Source organism: Vicia villosa, unplaced genomic scaffold, assembly GCF_029867415.1.
Source record: "Vicia villosa cultivar HV-30 ecotype Madison, WI unplaced genomic scaffold, Vvil1.0 ctg.001280F_1_1, whole genome shotgun sequence".
Classification (NCBI taxonomy): Eukaryota; Viridiplantae; Streptophyta; class Magnoliopsida; order Fabales; family Fabaceae; genus Vicia; species Vicia villosa.
Genome location: NW_026705557.1, coordinates 297,213 through 319,954, shown reverse-complemented (window position 1 = coordinate 319,954; position 22,742 = coordinate 297,213). Strand labels below are relative to the sequence as shown.

Here is a 22,742-nt window from a genome sequence, read left to right as displayed (position 1 = left end):
AAAAAGGAAAACTTTGGGCGAAAAGGGTGTGGCTTGCATTTTTGTTGGATATGCTGAACACTCCAAGGCTTATAGGTTTTATGTTATAAAACCTAATGACTCGATTTCTATTAACACAATTATAGAATCAAGAGATGCCATATTTGATGAGAATTGTTTCTCTTCTATACCTAGATCAAAGATATCTATACCTAATTCAGACGAATCTCTAAGGGATGATCATTCATATGGTGTGCCAAGTGAGACACTTGAATCCCGTAGAAGCAAAAGAGCTAGAAAATCTAGATCTTATGGATCTGATTTTCAACTATATTTAGTTGAGGGATCAAAGGATCAGATTGAAACTCAATACTTGGGTATTATCTGATATAGTTGTACCCTTTCTGTAACACCCCATACATACATTGCCTAGGATATACGTATATGGCATTAAAATGGTACTCGAAAATCATAAACATAAGCAGCGGAATGGATAATGTATGAGTACAACTACAAAAGCCCAAACTGTCATGGCCAAAAAAATACAAGAGTTTCAACTGGTACAAATACATATCCATAGTACAAAAGATGGAGATACAAAAGATCATAGACTACAACAGAAAGCATCGCCAAGAAACATCAACTCGAAGCTAAGTCATCTTACCCTTGCCTCGATCCTGCCTCGAACCACCTGTAAAAAGAATAATTGGAATGGGGTGAGATTACTAAATCTCAGTGAGTCTCCCTATCTTACGGGTTCACTCAGTTCTACAGGGAACATGCAATCAACTGATTCACCGAGAATCCGGGTTACCTCACGGCTAGGTACAAGTACAAACAAGGTACACCACCATTGGAAGTCCCATAACTATCCAATGTGGCCACAAAGATAACCATATAGTCAAAACCACCGTATGCAAACCCGTACCCGTGTACGAGGAATCCAGGAGTAAGTTACAGCCCGCTCATTAGGCTACGCAATCCACACCCTCGGTGAGTTACACCCGTGCATCGCGTCAAGAGACTTGTACCGGCACACTGCAAGATGGAACAAACGAGTCCTAAGTAGCACACCGTTTGCGACGAGTTGCAGCGGTGACATTGCCTACGTGGCGTCACAGCCTCGTCAACCATCAAAACGCACGTGTGAGGGACCCAGCCAGCTCAGTACAAAACGCCATCTTGACAACACGAGCCCACCGGGCGAAAGCCTAGTGATCTTGCCTACGTGGCATCACTAGAGGCGAATCGAAAGTAATGTTGCCTACATGGCATTACTTCTCCACCATACCAAGCACGCCGATGTGTAACCGCTAGTGGAGAAACGCCTATAAGACCTCCACATGCACATCGCAATGGTAGCTCAGGTGTGTAGAACATACCGAGAACGCTGATGTGTACTGCAAGTGTGGAAGTGCCCCCTTCGGCCCGCACAAGCACATCGCAACGGTATCAAGTGTTCTATGCGATTTACCCCCTAATAGCCTAGGCCCACTCCGATTCAGCATACCATAACACAATCAAGCCACACAGGCAAAACGTCTCCGAACGTTCAACCGGAACGAACGAGAATAACAATGATCACATCATAACACAATCAACAATTGCATATCTCAAATATACATGCATACAAGTAAGATGATGATCATATCATAGTCTCATACACTTAAAACAAGTACTGGCATATCATACAAGTCATAAGAGGCCTTCGATTCCGATACGAAGCGAAACTGCACTCAAACGGGAGAAATATCAATTCTGTACCAGACTAGTTCGCTACAGCGAACTTCTGTTCGCTACAGCGAACTCAAACAGAAGCTAAACTTCATCAAACCCAGGTCAGTTCGCTACAGCGAACTCCAGCGAAGCCCCGATTCGCTACAGCGAAGGAAAGTTCGCTACAGCGAATAAATCAATTCAGCTCCCAGGTTTATTCGCTACAGCGAACCATTCGCTACAGCGAATGAAAGTTCGCTGCAGCGAACTCTGCAAAATCAGCAAAAATGCAGAAACGTATTTGGGGTCCCCAAGCCCCAAATTTCCACATGCATCCATTCTTAAGCGAAAATGAGACATAGAAACAATATGTAAACTAATTATTGCTACCATTAAGGTCTAACACATGCAAAAGGATGAGGATCAAAAGCATTTACTCACAAACCCTTAATCCCCAAAGTTAGCATAAACCCCAAAATATTCCCCCAAGGTCTCTATCTATGAGACTCACCTTGTATAATAGCAGTAGGAGCTGCGAAAATCAGAAGAAAAGGTGAAGATTGCTGAATCAATGGTGCATGCAAGGTTGATGATGAAGTTGACAATGGGTTCTTTTCTTCCTCCCTCCTTGTTTCACGTTTTCCTCTTCTTCTACTCTCCAAAATTCTGTTTTGGTTCACAAATTCAAATGAGTCTATAGCCAAACAATCCCTTAAGCCTTAGTTATTAGGTGCATAGACCAAAACACCCCTCAACTATTCCTTATTTACCATAGTGCCATTTAGTTACATCTTCACTAAATGAAATTATTATTATTAAATCTCTTGAATAAAACATTGGGATATTACATTCTCCCCCCCTTAAATAGAATTCGTCCTCGAATTCAAAAACTTACCAGAACAGGTGAGGATACAACTCCCGCATCTCTGATTCGAGCTCCCAAGTTGCTTCCTCAGGACGCGACTCTTCCCATAACACCTTCACAAGAGGTATCTCTTTGCTTCTCAACGATTTGCTAGCATACTCCAAGATACAACAAGGTTTCGGTTGGAAAGAAAGATCTGGCTCTACTTCAATCGTATCTGGTAGGATAGGATGAAATGAATCCGGCACAAACTTCCGCAATTGAGACACATGGAAAACGTCATGCAGCCCGGACAGTGAAGGAGGCAACGCTAACTGGTATGCGACTTCACCTATCCGTCTCATGATCTGATAAGGTCCTACGTATCTCGGGCTAAGCTTGCGCGTCTTAAACGGTCCTTTCAACCTCAACCTCGGAGTCACCTTCAAGAACACGTGATCTCCTACATCAAACTCCAACGGTCTCCTTCGTTTGTCCACATAACTCTTCTGTCGATCTTGAGCTTGTTTCATCTTATCTCGAATCATCTTAACCTTCTCCGTGGTTTCTTGAATTATCTCCGGTCCAAGAATTCCCTTCTCGCCAACTTCAGACCAACACAACGGTGATCGACACTTCCTCCCATACAAGGCTTCATATGGGGCCATACCGATACTTGCATGATAACTGTTGTTATACGCGAATTCTATCAAAGGTAAGTTATCCTTCCAACTTCCACCAATTTCTAAGATGCATGCCCTTAGCATATCCTCAATGGTCTGAATAGTCCTTTCCGTTTGTCCATCTGTCTGAGGGTGGTTAGAAGTGCTCAAATTCAGATCTGTACCCATCTCTTGATGAAAAGCTTTCCAAAATCGGGAAGTGAACTTCGGATCTCTATCCGACACGATGCTAGAAGGTACGCCGTGCAATCTCACAATCTCCACTACGAAAAGCCTCGCAAGGTGAGAAACCTTGTGAGTTGTCTTGACCGGTAAGAAATGCGCGGACTTAGTCAAACGGTCCACTATCACCCATATCGAGTCATGGCCACCTAAGGCTCGAGGTAGTCCCACAATGAAGTCCATTGATATACTGTCCCACTTCCACACAGGAACATCCAATGGTTGTAGCATACCACCGGGCCTTTGGTGCTCTATCTTCACTTGTTGGCAAATCAAGCACTGCTCTACATAATCAGCCACATCTCTCTTCATACCAGGCCACCAAAAATTCCCTTTCAAGTCTTGATACATCTTGGTCGACCCGGGATGGATGGTGAATTTGCTCTTGTGAGCCTCGTCCAGAATTAACCTCCTTAACTCCGCGTCATTTGGCACACACATCCTCTGTCCAAAAAGAATGAGTCCATCAGATGTGCGAACGAAATCTGGAAGGTTTGCTTTAGCCTGCAATTCTACATCATTCCACTGTGCTTGACGGATCCTTTCCCGCAACTCATTCTCAATACACAAGTTACTTATCAACACACCCGTTGGTGCCCACTCAAACTGTAAGTCCAAATTTCTGAACTTCTCCATAAGGCCAAACTCCAACATCATCAGCTCTGCAACTTTTATCTCTTTCCTACTCAAGGCATCCGCTACCTTATTAGCTTTACCGGGATGGTACTTCAAATCAAAGTCGAAGTCCTTCAAGTACTCCATCCATCTCCTCTGACGCATGTTAAGTTCCTTCTGATCAAAGAGGTACTTCAAACTCTTATGATCGCTAAACATCTCAAAGTGAACTCCATACAAATAATGTCGCCACACCTTGAGTGCGAACACAATTGCAGCGAGTTCAAGGTCATGAGTAGGATAATTCTCTTCATGAGATCTCAACTGTCTCGATGCATAAGCTACAACCTGTCCATCTTGCATCAACACTCCACCCAAGCCTTTCTTAGAAGCATCACAGAACACTTCGTAAGATCGGTTTGGATCAGGAATCACCAACACTGGAGCAGTAGTCAATTTCTCCTTGAGTTTCTGAAAACTCTTCTCACATTCTGAATTCCATTTGAATGAAACTTCCTTCCTTGTAAGTCTGGTCAAAGGTAATGCCAATTTGGAAAAGCCCATAATGAACCTCCGATAGTAACCTGCCAAGCCTAGGAAACTACGGACTTCAGTCGCATTCTTGGGTCGTTCCCAATTTATCACCGCTTCTACCTTTGAAGGGTCTACAGCTACGCCGCCACCAGATATGACATGTCCAAGAAACTTGACTTCAGACATCCAGAACTCACACTTGCTAAACTTCGCAAACAACTGCTTTTCTCTGAGAACCGACAACACAATCCTCAAATGCTCCATGTGCTCTTCGATAGTCCGTGAGTATATCAATATATCGTCTATAAAGATTACCACGAACTGATCCAAATACGGTTGAAACACCCGGTTCATGTAATCCATAAAGACAGCAGGAGCATTGGTTACCCCAAATGGCATAACCAAAAACTCATAATGACCGTATCTCGTCCTAAAAGCAGTCTTAGATACATCTGAACTCTTAACCCGAATCTGATGATATCCCGACCTTAGGTCAATCTTCGAGAACACACAGACTCCTTTCAATTGATCTAGAAGGTCATCAATCCGCGGTAGAGGGTACTTGTTCTTTATGGTTACCTTGTTCAGCTGACGATAGTCGATGCACAAACGCATACTACCGTCCTTCTTCTTCACTAATAAGACTCGAGCTCCCCATGGAGAAACACTAGGACGAATGAAGTGTTTCGCCAACAACTCTTCTAGCTGACTCTTCAACTATCTAAGCTCTGTAGGAGCCATCCTATAAGGGGCGATCGAAACTGGAGCGGTACCCGGTACAAGATCAATAGAGAATTCAACTTCCCTTTCCGGCGGAAGAGAAGTAACATCCTCCGGGAATACGTCGGAAAATTCACACACAACCGGAATCTCCAAAATACTCCTCTTGTCTTTGGAGTCCGACGTAAGAACCAAAAGGAAAGACTTCTCTTGAGCAAAAAGGTAATTGATCATGTTAACCGTACCTTCAAGAAGATGTTCAATGGCATCGATTGGTGTAGTCTCCTCAGCAGGAATGAAGATAGCCCTCTCTTTACAACCGATGTACACCGAGTTAGCTGACAACCAATCCATACCAAGTACTACATCGATCTTCTTAAGAGGTAGACAAATGAGATCAATCACGAATCTACGACCGTTGAAGGTAATAGAACACTCCTTGCAAATTTCTCGAGCTTCTACTACATCGTCCGTAGCCGATGAGATAATCATAGGATTAGGAAGAAGACTCGTCTCAAAACCAAGCCTCCGAACACAAGGGTAAGAAATAAAAGAATGTGTTGCTCCACAATCAACTAGCACAAACAAGGGCTGATCATTTACATAACACGTACCAGCAACAAGATTAGTGTTTCCTTGGGCCTTCCTAGCGTCCAAGGTGTAAACACGACCTTTAGTCTTCTCAGGAACATCTGGGGCAGTACAATCCCTAGCATAATGCCCTGGTTGATGGCACCTGTAACAATTTCCAAAATCCGGTCTACAATTCCCATGATGCTTCTTGTTACACTTGCCACACCAAGGAGGTTGAGTTAAGCTACCACCATGGGTCTGTTTCTTCGCCGCTGGAGGAGTACGGGGTTTCAAATGCTGCCCCGACCTTCCATGATCCCTACGAACCGGCCTGTTCTGCTCTCTTTCCTCTTGGACCCTCTTCAATGTGTTCTCGGCAACATAGCATTGCCTTAAACACTCAGCATAGGTGGTAAACTCCCTTTGAGACACACTGTGCACAATATCAGCATTCAGCCCCATGAGGAACTGATCAATCTTCCACAACTCATCTGGTGCATAAGCTGCTTGTCTGGAATAGGCAGCCATGTCTTCAAACTTCTCAGCATATTCAGACACCGACATGTTGCCTTGTTTGAAGGACTGAAACTCACGCTCCTTCAAAGCACGCACACTGTTGGGGTAGTACTTCTCCAAGAAAGCTGTCTTGAAATGTTGCCAATCCTTTGGAATCCCTCGGTTAGTAAAATACGTAGACTCCGTATTCCACCATCTACCTGCCGGTCCCTTCATTTTCTGAGCAGCAAATATCACTTTCTCTTCCTCTGTGCACTGAATAGCCTGGAATATCATTTCCATGCCATACAACCAATCATGAGCAATCACAGGATCTAAGCCACCCAAGAACTCTGGCGGATCCATCCGAAAGAAGGCACGAAAGTCAGGCCCTGCTGCAGCCTGAGGAGTAGGAACAGGAGCGGTTGGTTGTTGTCCTTGCATGCCTTGCATCATTTGCATCATCATTTGATTCTGCTGCTGCATCTGTTGCATTATCTGCACCCAAGGCACACCCGCATTCTCAGTTTCAGGCTCAGTCTCCACATTCCTTGTTCTGGGCCTTCCGGGACCTCTGCGTTGTTCAGCCATCTTCCTGTTTGTCCTACACACGGAATCAAGTTGATCAGGCTTAATGCCATAAGTAAGACATAAGGAATCATGCCGACACTACACATATGAGGCAGAATTATGCTGACTTATGATGTTTCGTGGCAAAGCCGAGGTTCGACCTGCTCTGATACCAACTGTAACACCCCATACATACATTGCCTAGGATATACGTATATGGCATTAAAATGGTACTCGAAAATCATAAACATAAGCAGCGGAATGGATAATGTATGAGTACAAGTACAAAAGCCCAAACTGTCATGGCCAAAAAAATACAAGAGTTTCAACTGGTACAAATACATATCCATAGTACAAAAGATGGAGATACAAAAGATCATAGACTACAACAGAAAGCATCGCCAAGAAACATCAACTCGAAGCTAAGTCATCTTACCCTTGCCTCGATCCTGCCTCGAACCACCTGTAAAAAGAATAATTGGAATGGGGTGAGATTACTAAATCTCAGTGAGTCTCCCTATCTTACGGGTTCACTCAGTTCTACAGGGAACATGCAATCAACTGATTCACCGAGAATCCGGGTTACCTCACGGCTAGGTACAAGTACAAACAAGGTACACCACCATTGGAAGTCCCATAACTATCCAATGTGGCCACAAAGATAACCATATAGTCAAAACCACCGTATGCAAACCCGTACCCGTGTACGAGGAATCCAGGAGTAAGTTACAGCCCGCTCATTAGGCTACGCAATCCACACCCTCGGTGAGTTACACCCGTGCATCGCGTCAAGAGACTTGTACCGGCACACTGCAAGATGGAACAAACGAGTCCTAAGTGGCACACCGTTTGCGACGAGTTGCAGCGGTGACATTGCCTACGTGGCGTCACAGCCTCGTCAACCATCAAAACGCACGTGTGAGGGACCCAGCCAGCTCAGTACAAAACGCCATCTTGACAACACGAGCCCACCGGGCGAAAGCCTAGTGATCTTGCCTACGTGGCATCACTAGAGGCGAATCGAAAGTAATGTTGCCTACATGGCATTACTTCTCCACCATACCAAGCACGCCGATGTGTAACCGCTAGTGGAGAAACGCCTATAAGACCTCCACATGCACATCGCAATGGTAGCTCAGGTGTGTAGAACATACCGAGAACGCTGATGTGTACTGCAAGTGTGGAAGTGCCCCCTTCGGCCCGCACAAGCACATCGCAACGGTATCAAGTGTTCTATGCGATTTACCCCCTAATAGCCTAGGCCCACTCCGATTCAGCATACCATAACACAATCAAGCCACACAGGCAAAACGTCTCCGAACGTTCAACCGGAACGAACGAGAATAACAATGATCACATCATAACACAATCAACAATTGCATATCTCAAATATACATGCATACAAGTAAGATGATGATCATATCATAGTCTCATACACTTAAAACAAGTACTGGCATATCATACAAGTCATAAGAGGCCTTCGATTCCGATACGAAGCGAAACTGCACTCAAACGGGAGAAATATCAATTCTGTACCAGACTAGTTCGCTACAGCGAACTTCTGTTCGCTACAGCGAACTCAAACAGAAGCTAAACTTCATCAAACCCAGGTCAGTTTGCTACAGCGAACTCCAGCGAAGCCCCGATTCGCTACAGCGAAGGAAAGTTCGCTACAGCGAATAAATCAATTCAGCTCCCAGGTTTATTCGCTACACCGTTCGCTACAGCGAACCATTCGCTACAGCGAATGAAAGTTCGCTGCAGCGAACTCTGCAAAATCAGCAAAAATGCAGAAACGTATTTGGGGTCCCCAAGCCCCAAATTTCCACATGCATCCATTCTTAAGCGAAAATGAGACATAGAAACAATATGTAAACTAATTTTTGCTACCATTAAGGTCTAACACATGCAAAAGGATGAGGATCAAAAGCATTTACTCACAAACCCTTAATCCCCAAAGTTAGCATAAACCCCAAAATATTCCCCCAAGGTCTCTATCTATGAGACTCACCTTGTATAATAGCAGTAGGAGCTGCGAAAATCAGAAGAAAAGGTGAAGATTGCTGAATCAATGGTGCATGCAAGGTTGATGATGAAGTTGACAATGGGTTCTTTTCTTCCTCCCTCCTTGTTTCACGTTTTCCTCTTCTTCTACTCTCCAAAATTCTGTTTTGGTTCACAAATTCAAATGAGTCTATAGCCAAACAATCCCTTAAGCCTTAGTTATTAGGTGCATAGACCAAAACACCCCTCAACTATTCCTTATTTACCATAGTGCCATTTAGTTACATCTCCACTAAATGAAATTATTATTATTAAATCTCTTGAATAAAACATTGGGATATTACACTTTCCCAACAGATATGACTGTTTTTTTCGAAAAAGGTGTGTCTGTTCGTTTTCTGTTATTGGTCTCCTATATAAGGAGTCATTTGGCCTCGATTTTGGTACACGAAATATAATTCCTCTCTACATTCTGATTTGTTCTCTATTGTCAGAAAATAGATTGCTCTTCGAGAATTATCCCCGCAAAGATTTCGTGAACCCATACAAGAATAGGGTCGAAATACTTTGTTCGAAAAGTGAACGAACACGATTCTTCGAAGATATCCAGGATTATCATACCGAATTTCTAACACAACACTCCTCTTATCAACATGTATCACCAATCCAAATTCAGCAACATTCACAATTAATCGTAAAATGCATCCCAAACCAACATGAATTCTCATCAAACATTATCATCAACATGAATTCTCGCGAACGAATTTCTCATGACTCACACCAACAACAATTCCACGTGATTAACAAACATCACAAAAACAATCTATCTCGTCAACATCATCTCAACTTGATTCAATTTGTCAACAATTAGCAACACAAGCACGCAACAATTATAGTTCAAGCATTTACTCAAACATCTAAACTACAACAACATATATTTCATGAGAATTTAAAGAACTGAGCCATTACAATTATCAATTCGCACAATTCAAACATCAAAGAGTATTGACATCTTTATTTAATATCAAAATTCACAAATTAAAGTTCATTAGCAAGATTCGAAAATTACAGGATTCGAAAATAACAGTTGAAGACGAACAGAAATTAACAGTTGAAACCACAAGAAAGAGAGAGGAAGAGATGTGCTGACAAAGGAGATCTTGAGCAGTATTCACGAAATTCTGCACAGTCGCGCCAGATGAACCGACGTTTCTCGTCATTCAAACGCGCGTAACTTTTTGACCGCTTATTTAATTGAGACGATTCTCGCGGTTACGAATCACAAATTCAATCATATTCGCATTGACTTTGGTTTGGTTTCCAAATTCCGCACCGTCGCATTTCCCAAAAACAATCTATACGTTTTCATAAGATATGTCTTTTATATATATATATATATATATATATATATATATATATATATAGTTTAAAGGTAGTGCACTGACAGTGTAAACTAACTTTACACATACAACCAATCAAAATCCTTACATTTGCCATGTCATATTAGTTTTTTTAAATTAAAATCATGTTTTAATTGGATATATGGTTGTGATTGGTTGACAGTGTAAAAATATTTTACACTATCTGTGCATATCCCTTTTTCTCATATATATATATATATATATATATATATATATATATATATATATATATATATATATATATATATATATATATATATATATATATATATATATATATATATATATATATAGGGGACGACTCAAGTGAGAACACTTGGTTATTATGAGAAATGAGAACAATGAATCACGACCATTAAATTTTGATTTGTTGATTTTAATGAACTGGATTGATTTCTTTTTCTATGTTGATTTAAAATAAATATTAAGGATCTTAGAAAGAGAAATCAATTCAGTCCAATAAAATAAAAAAATCAAAATTTAATGGTCGTAATTCATTGTTCTCATTTCTCATAATAACCAAGTGTTCTCACCTGAGTCGTCCCCTATATATATATATATATATATATATATATATATATATATATATATATATATATATATATATATATATATATATATATATATAATCAAAATTTATTTTTATAGGGTTTTATAATACTTAATTTTTAATAATATATTGCTAATTAAATTTATGAATAAATTATGGATTATCATTAATTTATTAATGGTAAATATTTTTGGATTTCATTAAATAAACAAAGTAACTCGGTATAAAAAGATAGTACCATGAGAGATAATTTATGTCCTTCCCCATGCTAAATGGCATTTTTAAAACACGCATGAATTGGAGCAAACTCATATAAGTCTTTCCAGTGTACGAACTTAAAAAATTGTAAAAAATAATTAATTTCATTTTAATGTTAAGTTTTAATTTGCATATTCAATAGTTAAATATTTTAACTTGAAATGAGTACCGCACTAATTAAATGTAACTAAAAAATGACATTAGGAGTAGGGATGGCAAACAGACCCAAACCCGCGGGGCCCACCCGCATCCGAACCCGAGTCAACGGGTGAAAACCCGAGTTGACTGGGTTCGGGTTCGGGTGTCACCCGATATTTCGGGTGCGGGTTTGGGTAGTGTGAAACCCGCGCCCGAAACCCAAAATCACACCCGAATATATATATATATATATATTATATATTATATAATATATATATATATATATTATATAATATATATATATATATATATATATATATATATATATATATATATATATATATATATATATATATATATATATATATATATTTTATGGAAAGTTGTAAGAAAATTGTAAGAAAAACATATTTTATGTATTTTTTGCGGGTTTGGGTTTGGGTGAAAAAACCCGAACCCAACGGGTGTGGGCGTGGGTGTTATTTTGTCACCCGAATAGCTTTTGGGTTTGGGTTCGGGTTCGGGTGGTAATTTCGGGTGCGGGTTTGAGTAGTATAAAACCCGCACCCGCGGGCACCCGTTGCCATCCCTAATTAGGAGTACTCCATACTAGTATTAATAAAAATGAACATTTTATACTAGAATAGGTATAATAAGTTAGTAACATGGTTTTTTCTATTCCATTATAAATGTGAACTTTGAACCTTCTTAATGTATCTCTATTTAAAAAGAAATTTATCTCTATATAAATTAATTTTTAAGTCCGCAATGAAACATTTAAGATGACAATTTAAAAAGAATAATTTTAAACTTTAAATTAAAATTTTGTTATTTTATATAGAGAATCTCATGATATCAACTCCGTCAATATTAAACATGCAAAAATTAAAATGATTTACTTAATTGTAAAATGGAGAGTAATTATATAAATTTAATTGTATTAAATAATCATATAAACAATAAAAAAATTTGTGAGATGGAGAAAGAAAAAATATTTAAAAATAAAAAATTTGTCTCTCAAATTAAGACGTTGATTAAAATAAAATAAATATTGTGTTGATAATGATCCGTGAGATAAAATAAATTATTAATTTTACTAAAATAGAAAATAGATTATTAGTATTTTGGTGGTAATAAATAAATAGAGAAAAAAATTAAAATGAAAGTGAAAAAGTGTGGAAAAAAGGAATGTGAGAGATTAAAATTTTTAATCAAGAGAGAGAATGAGTGGATGTAGTATTCAATTATGGTTTAATTGATGAAGGTTGGAAAATGAATGTCATGCGTCAATCTTAGAAAAAGTTAAATATTTTATATATACTACCCATAACAAATTATAAGCACATTTTGCATTTTTGGTTCATTGAATAATTGATGTAGATACATCAATTATTCAATGAACCAAAAATGCAAAATGTGCTTATAATTTGTTACGGAAGGAGTGGTAGATTGTTGAAAATGGACACATGACATGTTGTAATAGTATGAGAATGAAAATGTAAAAATTATTTAATTACTTAAATGCCCTTTTTTAAGGTAAATAATTTGTAATGAAAGGACAATTTAAGGAGTTCGTGCAATTGATTTTTAACGGATAGAGAGTAGACTATCGAATTTTTTGTATTTCTGTGAAGAAATATTGGATATTACAAAAACAATCGATTTTTTAAAGATTATTTGAAGAAATACCAGATATTTTTCAAATTACTGATAAAAATACATTGTTTTATGGTATTTGTATAAGAAATTGTCAGACTAGATTTTCGATGTCATTGAGCTCAGCGTGTGAGAGGAAAGTTCAGAAAGAAAAAAACTTAGTAAAATTTGAAAGTTTGGAAGAGCATTTCGACATGGTCCTTTCAACTCAAGAAGTTGAAGTCTCAAATGTAGGATGAAATTAGGACTTAGTTTTTTTTCTCAAGATTTCGACGTCAACAATGCATCCAAGGTTTCAACATCATAAGTTGGCACAAGATTTCTACAACAGCAGATGGCATGAAGAAGAGCAAATAACCGTCTTTTGATTTTATCCAAAGGAACACGTGAAAGCCAATTCAAAAGGGAAAAACATGCTGCAAACACGTTTCGACTTCTAGAAAGAGAGTCGTTGTATGTAGTAAGTTTTGTATTAGTATAAATAAAAGTTCTATTATTAGGATTCGGGGTGTAAAATTCATTACAAAAACTCACATACACAAAGTACCCGAGCAAAGAAGTGAGAAACAAGTTACCTGAGTGAAATGTATGATTCTGAACACCATTTTCTTTCTATTTAAGCAAAATATCTTTACTTTTACTTTTCTCTTTACAACAATTTATTTACCTTCTCTGTATTACGTTTACCAAGATTTCGACTATGTCGAAATTCCTTACTTTCTGATAAAACTACAAGAGTTTATGCACATAGGTCGTAAGATTAAGTAGTCGAACCTCCAAGTAACGATGCTGACATGAAATGAAAAAGTCAACTCAAAATTGCGCCTCTCCAATGAAACTTTGACACGTAGCTTTTTAAGAGAGAGAAAAAAGTTTGTTCCATTCTTTTCTTCCTCCATTGATGATATTAAATGTCTTGCACGCTTTTCCCTGTAAGAGACACTTGAAGATTTTCCAGCTGACGTGTGCCTCACAGGCTGGAATGAGTCACGAGGAAATTTGGTCACATTTCCTTAAACATTAGGAGATAAACCGCCCACTTACTTTGTGGTTACTATTTTCAATGAGGTCTTGGATTCAGATTCAGGGTGGTTATAAATACTCCAACATCGCAACAAAGAAATGGACCGACAACATAGAAATACATAGATACAATAGCTTTTCATCCCATGTGAGTTAGCTCTCAGCCTCACAACAACCTTAAAGTCTCTGATAACCCATAACTATTAGAGGTTGTCACATATTTGTACTTTTTGCAAGTACAAGCTTAAAAACCGCTATTGTGGATAAAGACAAGAAAATTCTTCCCAATGTTGGTTTGGAAACAGGCCTTACTAAAACATTAAAGAGTTTTTAAGTCTTTGAACAATTATTCAAAATAACGATATATGCTTCGCATTAAAGTAAATAATTCAACAGTTCACAATTTTTTGTACACCAAGCTTGATAGTTGTTACTTCCATAAGACGAAAGTCACCTACAAAAGTCTCCATAGTCGTCCACCAACACTAAATTAGTAGTCGTCTTTTCGGTAGTGTCATTCTGCATAACCCTTCAGATGATAACATCTAGAAATACAGTTAAAACCAGGGGTACTCAATTCCAAATACAAACGAAGAGAGAGACCCAAAAACGGTCCCAAACAAAATTTAACGAAAATAATGCAGAGAATTTTTGCAGAATTCGTAAAAATTACAATTGGCGTATAGGGATGTCAACTTGCCTCTGTTAGCGGGGATCCCCGTGGGGATTCCCTGTTTGGGGCCCCAAAGACGGGGAATTCCCCCCCCCCCCCCCCCCCGCGGGGACGGGGACGGGGAACAAAGTCTCCCGAAGGTACTTCGGGATGGGGGTGGCGTAAATGTCCCCCGCCCCGTTGAGTCCCCGTCCCGCCTAAAATAGCACAATGTCCTTAGTTTATATATAATCTTAAATTATTATGTAAGTTTATTTGTCGTTTCATATAATTAATCTTATAGACAAATTTAAAATATATATGAAATGTTAGTAAAAAAGTGACATCCAAATTATTATTTCAATTTTTTGCAGTTTGAAATTTTAATTTGGTGGTCATGACACTCAATATTATAGATTAAATATTGTTAAAATAATATATTTATCTTAAAGGAATAATTTCTAAATTTTTTGTAGTTAGATTTTGAAGCTTTTACTTTTAATTTAGTTTAAAATAATAAATAAAAAACCATGTTTATGGATCTCCACATAAACTTGGGGATCCGTGGGAACCCACGGGGATCCGCGGGGACGGGGATGGAGGACAAAATCCCCCCATAGCGGGGATCCAAAATGGGAATGGGGAATAGATTTGAGGGCGGGGATTGTGATGGGAATGTATCCCCCGTCCCCGCCCCGCCCCATCGACATCCCTATTGGCGTACAAATTTTCTCCATGAGACGACCACTTCTCATGTACTCCAGGATTTTTTTACATAAACGAGTCTTTAAATTGAACAAAAATAGACAATTTTCTTGCCAACACTCCACTGATAACTTTAGACGTAGACAACGTCTTGACAAAAAATAAAATAAATCCGCAAAGTAATTCTTAAAGACGTGATAAACAAATTGATATTTCAAAATAAATTGCTAAAGGAATTAGTGATTTTTCTAACATATAAGATTGACTAGTAATATATCCATAGTAGTTATACAATACGTCAAACATATAATAGCAACCAACCTTTTAGGCATTGAAGCATAAACGTTGATTCAACATTGTAATCAACCTTTTCTAAAATATATTCATAGTGCCAACACTTATACTTTAATCCATGTTTTAGCTATTGGGATGTGTCTATAATGAGTAAAGATAAATTAAATTTACTATATTTTGGAAAAAATGAATACCAATGATATCATTAGCTATTGCCAATAAAATCAAATGCCATCTGTAATGATTTTCAAATCATTCCAAACCACACTGCAATTAAAGACAAATGAGCAAACTAGATAAATAACAGAAACATATAGAGCAAACTAATCTAGTTCTACAGAATCTTCATTTTCTACCTTCCAATACTCTTGCAAGAAGGGTAGCCACTAATACATGCTTGTCAGCAATCTCTACTTACCATCCATTTAACATAATATATTTGAGACACCTATTTGGAAGAGCAATTCCATGGTAAACCCTCCAATAAGAATCAAAGTTAATGCAGTTCCTGCTAACAATAACAAAAACAAATGGTAGAAGAAAGTCATAATTACATGGTAGAAGAATTCCAACCACCAAAGATCTCCCCCCCACAAACTATTCTAATCCATAGACAACCACATCCATATTTTCGTTGATGAGCTGCATCTCAATAACTCAAAGTATTTATGAAATTCTGCTTTATGCATAACTGCGTATACATACATATAAGCCATTGTGATAGGCCAAAATATGCAGTGGAAGTCGTACATGTAAACCTTAAACCAGGGTCATAGTACTTTCACAAAAACATATTATGTATATATACGAAAACTAAATATCCATTAGACATGTAAACATGAAAAGTCAAAACTAAACGAAAGCAACATGGCTCTTACTGGAATTGGTATGACAAAAATGTTCATTTCTAAGTTCAAGTAATAAACACTTTAAAAAATAAATAAACAGAAAAAAGTTACTAAGTAAATCATTTAAAATCCGTTTTCATTGTGAGACAAAGTCGTGATATTCATAACCAAATCTAACAGGAAACAACAAACAAGATAGCAAAACTACTACTTACCTAGTAAATATCTTAAACATGAACAAAGAGTTGGCATGTTGCTGAGGCCTTTGGGCATAAGGACAATTTTCTTTCTATTTCAGATAGTTCACTTCGGTACCAGATTTTGATTTTCATGGTTTGTAAAATTCTTGCATTCTTCAAAATATACATTGGCAATATAAACTTCCTATGTAGGCGTCCAAGGTCATGAATAATGCAATTTCTAAGATGCGATAAAAGGCATTGTGGAACAAGATCATTATCTTCATTCTCCCTTGCCACGTACATCGCCTATTAATAGTACACATAAAATAAAATAAAACAAAAGACACATGAAGGAGATGCGCTAAAAATATATAGAACCGATATTCTTAAACTTATCAAACCTCGTAAAGTTCGATATTTTGAAGCTTAGGACAATGGTGGAGCACTTGTACTACTAAATCCCAACTTTCAGTGAGCTTCAAATGAGTCAAATTAGGAAAGATGGGTATACCATCAAATGCCTGATTCACCTATATTATATAAAAATACACTATATCATTTAATTAAAAAAAACAGAAAAAACCGATAAATTTTTTTATCATCTCATCGTCATTACTAAGAACGGACACCAGCATGAACTTCACATTTCAATATCAATAATGCATAATAAGACATACCTTGAAAGGTTCATGGAATTGTAATCTATCTAAGCACAAATACTTAGAAGTAGCGAGTGCTTTCAAAGGTAAAATGCGACACAAACTTTCAATAATATCAGTTCTTGTCAATTTGGGTAAGCTTAAGCTTTCAAACTCCTTGAGAATAACAGACTCATTAAACCAACATTCCAAATATACATGAAATAGTTTTAAATCCTCAAGAATTGGACATCCGGATAGAAGCAACAAAAAATCCCGACCTTTTGGAAACTCAACGTCATCCAAATGAAGGGTTTTGAGTAACGGAAATCCAAATCCATCGGAAGAAAAATTAAAACCCTGAACACGGAACCGCCGGAGATCGAGACTTACAAGTGTTTTACAAGTGAAAATACAGTTAGGCAATTTAGGTAAAAAATGTTCATCTTCATTGTTATCTTCATCGTCATATTCATCCACGTCTAGATGAAGACAAAGATTTTTGAGTTGATGTTGAAGAACAATCTTGTTAACCCATTTCACTACATTGCGAAAACTGACCTTATAGGCAAAATGAGGATGACCGTACAGGATTTCGAGAAGGAAAGTGTTGATGGAGCGAGAGTCGGTGGTGGCCAAAACGGACTCGACAAGTTTGTTACATCTGCGATTAGTTCTATTGCAATGAACTAGAATATCGGTGAAGTCGATAGTGTCGCAAGATTGCCATAGATCAGTCCATCTCTTGGACAATAAGCTTGTGCGAACTGCCTTTTTGGTGGTCAGAAAAGAGAGAATGTGGCTGAGGATTTCGTCCGGCAAACGGCTGATTTTATCTTCTTCGGAAATTCTACATCGCTGCATTTTTCTTCTTCTTTCATTCACTGAGTTCGAGTGTTAGCCGCCATCAACAATTAGGGTTTGTTGAGTTCTTTTTTTGGTTTATAGTAGGCGCCTATCAATCTGCTTAATAATCCCGCCCAATATGCTTTCTTGTATTCTTGTATGTCCTATTTCATATAAATGTGAATAAATTTGTAAATAAATATAAAATGATTTTACAAATAATTATATTAATGACATTATATTTAGAAGTTTGAGCTTGCTAAAAATTGTAAATGTGTGACACTCCTAAGTAGAAGTGAGAAACTGTGTATTTTGTGAGTTTTTTGTTTAGTATTCAAAATGTCTTCTCAGCGTTAGAGTTGAGGTATTTATAGGAGTCTATTGGTATGAATTTGAAGACTCCTAAGAAATGGTAATCATTCTACCTTGACTAGGGAAACTGTTGATTGACTGCTTCTTACGGAATTGTGAGTAGGACTTTTTGAACATATGGTTGTAGGTTGTCTACATGTCATAGTCCACGTTTCTCCTTAGAGCGAGCCACTTGCTACATGGAGGTGACGATTACTGTTGCCTCATTTATGGACCTTTACAAATATATCACTACATAGTTTCTTAAGTACGAGGGTTTGCAAAGTGTTTTAAGTTTATCATTTCTTTTAATTGAATCCTGCAACTGGGAAAGTCCTTTAGTTAGGGGTAACTCTCTTAGTCGGGGGCAAGTCCCTTAGTTAAAAATGAGTCCTTCAATTCTTGTTAGGTGTCTCTTGCATAACTATTGTGTCAGCTAAGTGATATCATAACATCAGTCAATTGGTTTTAAACGTTCGTCAGTTACGAAAGTTTAACTGTTTTGTGGGAAGGAAGAGTGTGACTTTTAATGTTGCTCATTATGGTTTTCCTGGAAACACCTAATCTAGTTTCTTTCCTTACACGTGTCCTTGACGTGTTGAACCCCTTCCACTTCTTACAATAGTTGCACTACTAAGCAAGTATGTTGCTTATGCTACTAATTCTTTTACTCTAAATGGTCATGCTTTGCCTTTTAGAAAAACTTTTTTCTTTTCCTTCCATTTCAAAATTTTCATTCGTTTAATTAGAGAAAATTCATTGGTGCGGTGGACCGGTGGTGCTTCTTTAAGTTCGTAAAGAATAGGAGAAAATTATGTTGTTTACTAGTCTCTCTAAGATTCAAGTGCTGTAACTTTTTAATGTTTTCCTTCTCATCAAAGACTAATGATCAATAAGAAAGCTAAGTGTGTTCGTGTTAGAGACATTGTATCTCTATATTTCGTCACTGACAAGATCACGAGTTTCCGTCAAAATATTGGATTCTCAAGTACATGACACAAAGAGAATATAATCTTGAAGTCATGCTCAAAGACATAAAGAGATAATATGCTACCTTGGATGGTTCATTAATCTCTTATTTTACTTACATCTACCTGAATCGGTGATTAATGTTGCCCCCTATCAAGTCACGCCCAACGTCTAGAGCATCATTAGGACCTTTAAGATCATTTGTCATGACATGACTGTCCCCTCACCGTTTGGTTTATAGTAGGCGCCTATCGATCTGCTTAATAATCCCGCCCAATATGTTTTCTTGTATTCTTGTATGTCCTACTACCGCCTATTTCATATAAATGTGAATAAATTTGTAAATAAATATAAAATGATTTTAAAAATGATTTTATTAATGACATTATATTTAGAAGTTTGAGCTCGCTAAAAAGTGTAAATGTGTGACACTTGTGTAGAAGTGAGAAGCTTTGTATTTTGTGAGTTTTTCATGTTGTATTCAAAATGTCTTCTCAGCGTTAGAGTTGAGGTATTTATATGAGTCTATTGGTATGAATTTGAAGACTCCTAAGAAATGGTAATCATTCCACCTTGACTAGGAGAATCGTTGATTGATTGCTTCTTACGAAATTGTGAGTAGGACTTCTTGAACATATGGTTGTAGGTTATCTACATGTCATAGTCCACGTTTCTCCTCAGGGTGAGCCAATTACTACATGGAGGTGACGATTAGGCGACACATTTTAGGGTGAGTGTATGATGAAGGCAAGTCTTTTGTTGCCTCATTTATGGACCTTTACAAATATATCACTACATAGTTTCTTAAGTACGAGGGCTTGCAAAGTGCGAAGTGTTTTAAGTTCATCATTTCTTTTAATTAAATCCTGCAACTAGGGAGAGTCCTTTAGTTAGGGGTGAGTCTCTTAGTCGGTGGCAAGTCCCTTAGTTAAGGATGAGTCCCTCAATTCTTGTTAGGTGTCTCTTGCATAACTATTGTGTCAGCTAAGTGATATCATAACATCAGTCAATTGGTTTTAAACGTTAGTCAGTTACGAAAGTTTAACTGTTTTGTGGGAAGGAAGTGTGAGACTTTTAATGTTGCTCATTATGGTTTTCCTGGAAACACCTAATCTAGTTTCTTTCCTTACACGTGTCCTTGACGTGTGGAACCCCTTCCATTTCTTACAATAGTTGCACTACTAAGCAAGTATGTTGCTTATGCTACTAATTTTTTTACTATAAACGATTATGGTTTGCCTTTCAGAAAAACTTTTTTCTTTTCCTTCCATTTCAAAATTTTCATTCGTTTAATTAGAGAAAATTCATTGGTGCGGTGGACCATGGTGCTTCTTTAAGTTCATAAAGAATAGGAGAAAATTATGTTGTTTACTAGTATCTCTTAGATTAAGTGCTGTAACTTTTTAATGTTTTTCTTCTCATCAAAGACTAATGATTAGTAAGAAAGCTAAGTGTGTCCGTGTTAGAGACATTATATCTCTATATTTCGTCACTGACAAGATCACGAGTTTTCGTCAAAATATTGGATTCCCAAGTAGATGACACAAAGAGTATCTAATCTTGAAGTCATGCTCAAAGATAGAAAGAAACAATATGCAACATTGGATGATTCATTAATATGCAACCTTGGATGATTCATTAATCCCTTAATTTACTTACATCTACCTGAATCGGTGATTCTAATACCATTTACGCTTTTGAGACGACTTTCTGACGACTACTAATGTTGCCCCCTATCAAGTCACGCCCAACGTCTAGAGCATCATTAGGACCTTTAAGATCATTTGTCATGACATGATTGTCCCCTCACTGATTGGATACCCTTTTCTTTTTGCTTAGAAATTTGATAGCTAACTTAATATTCAAACATAAATCACTTTATCTTCAACTCAGATAATCAATTTTAAATGATAAATGTACTTATAAGTAATTTTCGTTATGCAACAACAAAGACAAAATTAAACTATTTCTACAATTTTTATCACCCACTTTACCAAGTCAAGTTCCCCAAATAAATTAGAGTAAAAAACAAGCACTTTAAGAATTTAGTACATAATTGGACTTCCAAACACCCAAAATCATAAAAACAGAGTCCTCTATTGGATATTACTGCAGATACTTTACAGATTCAGATGCCCAAAGAACCCATTAATTTCTTTGCGTATTATACACTTAATTGAGTACAAAGAATGGTTCTTTTGACATCTAAAGCCAATTTTGCTTCGGATCATGTTGTTTGTTAGTTGACCCCTTTGGGGTCAATTTCACACTTCATATAGGATACAAAATACAAGATTAGAGGTCTGCCATCTTTCTGGCTTTGACCTTAATCCACCAAAGCTTTACAATATGGTTGCATGCCAGAATCAAAATATAGACAGTTAAATCTTGTCGGAAGTTTCTTCCTTTGTCTGCGCAAAACTTTTGAAGCATCATCAAGCTGTTTAGTCTTTGCATGGCTTGCTGATCCTTCATTAGTCACATCCTCATATCATTGAAATGTAATATCATTGATAAAAACAAAAGATACTAATAGCAAACAAAATCCCATTAGCAAGATTTCTGTGTGGAAAACGCTGCCTGTTGAAGCTGCAAAGAAGAAGAGTGAAAAAGCAGTAGTTAGTGGATAGGATAAATCGAAATGTTCGGCTACTAAACATTGGGTAGATTTTTTTAGGAAAAATGTGAGCTATTTAAAAAACAGGGTATCCATTACAGAAAAAATTAGCACTAGCAGCAACAAAAACATAGAACAAAGACTTCAAAAGATGCTTAAATCTTATTGTCAGATTCAACTATAGCCAAGCAAAAGAAAGGAAAGAATGGTCTGTTATGCCAAATAAACTTACATTGAGAGGGCGGAGCAAGTACGCGAGACACCAACTTTTTAGATTTCTCCTCATCTTTGAGGAGCTTGAAGCAATTGTATGGACAGGGATATGCAGGAGGCTCGGTCATAATGGAAGGTGAAGGTGAGAATACATCAATGGATAGTGTAAAATGTTGATGAGCGGCGCCATCACCAATTTGCGGCGCGAACTGAGCGCCCCAAAATTCATTGGCTCTCTGCCAAGCTGTTTGCGGCGCAAACATCCACACGCGGCGCGAAACGAGAAAAACTTACGCCTTCGCGGCGCAAACACAGGTACGCGGCGCGACTTGAGCGTAATCACAACTTCCTAGCATTCTGCCCACCTGTTTTGGGGCGCTCAGTTCGCGCCACGAATTGGTGATGGCGCCGCGAATTGGTGATGGC

The 22,742-nt window shown here is 37.8% G+C and overlaps 2 protein-coding genes and 1 long non-coding RNA gene across 4 annotated transcripts; all 3 read right to left on the bottom strand.

Moving 5' to 3' along the window:
• Positions 1–5,310: 5,310 nt before the first annotated feature.
• Positions 5,311–6,972, bottom strand: LOC131634320 (uncharacterized). Its single transcript, XM_058904977.1, has one exon. It carries the CDS (start codon positions 6,970–6,972, stop codon positions 5,311–5,313), a length of 1,662 nt encoding a protein of 553 aa, XP_058760960.1.
• An 8,755-nt stretch (positions 6,973–15,727) lies between these two features.
• LOC131634301 (F-box/FBD/LRR-repeat protein At1g51370-like) lies at positions 15,728–18,295 on the bottom strand. 2 transcript variants are annotated; one of them, XM_058904957.1, is made up of 4 exons: positions 17,360–18,295; positions 17,084–17,212; positions 16,716–16,988; positions 15,728–16,163 (listed from the first exon to the last, which is right to left on the bottom strand). In XM_058904957.1, the coding sequence occupies exons 1-3, from the start codon at positions 18,182–18,184 to the stop codon at positions 16,728–16,730; spliced, it is 1,215 nt and encodes a 404-aa protein (XP_058760940.1). In that variant the 5' UTR covers positions 18,185–18,295; the 3' UTR covers positions 15,728–16,163; positions 16,716–16,727. The 2 variants fall into 2 exon arrangements, with proteins under 2 accessions (XP_058760940.1, XP_058760939.1); XM_058904956.1 differs by having other exon boundaries at positions 15,730–16,160.
• A 3,227-nt stretch (positions 18,296–21,522) lies between these two features.
• LOC131634313 (uncharacterized) lies at positions 21,523–22,472 on the bottom strand. The gene is made up of 2 exons (XR_009293520.1): positions 22,336–22,472; positions 21,523–22,075 (listed from the first exon to the last, which is right to left on the bottom strand). It is a non-coding gene; the product is annotated as an uncharacterized LOC131634313 (long non-coding RNA).
• Between the last annotated feature and the right edge of the window lie 270 nt (positions 22,473–22,742).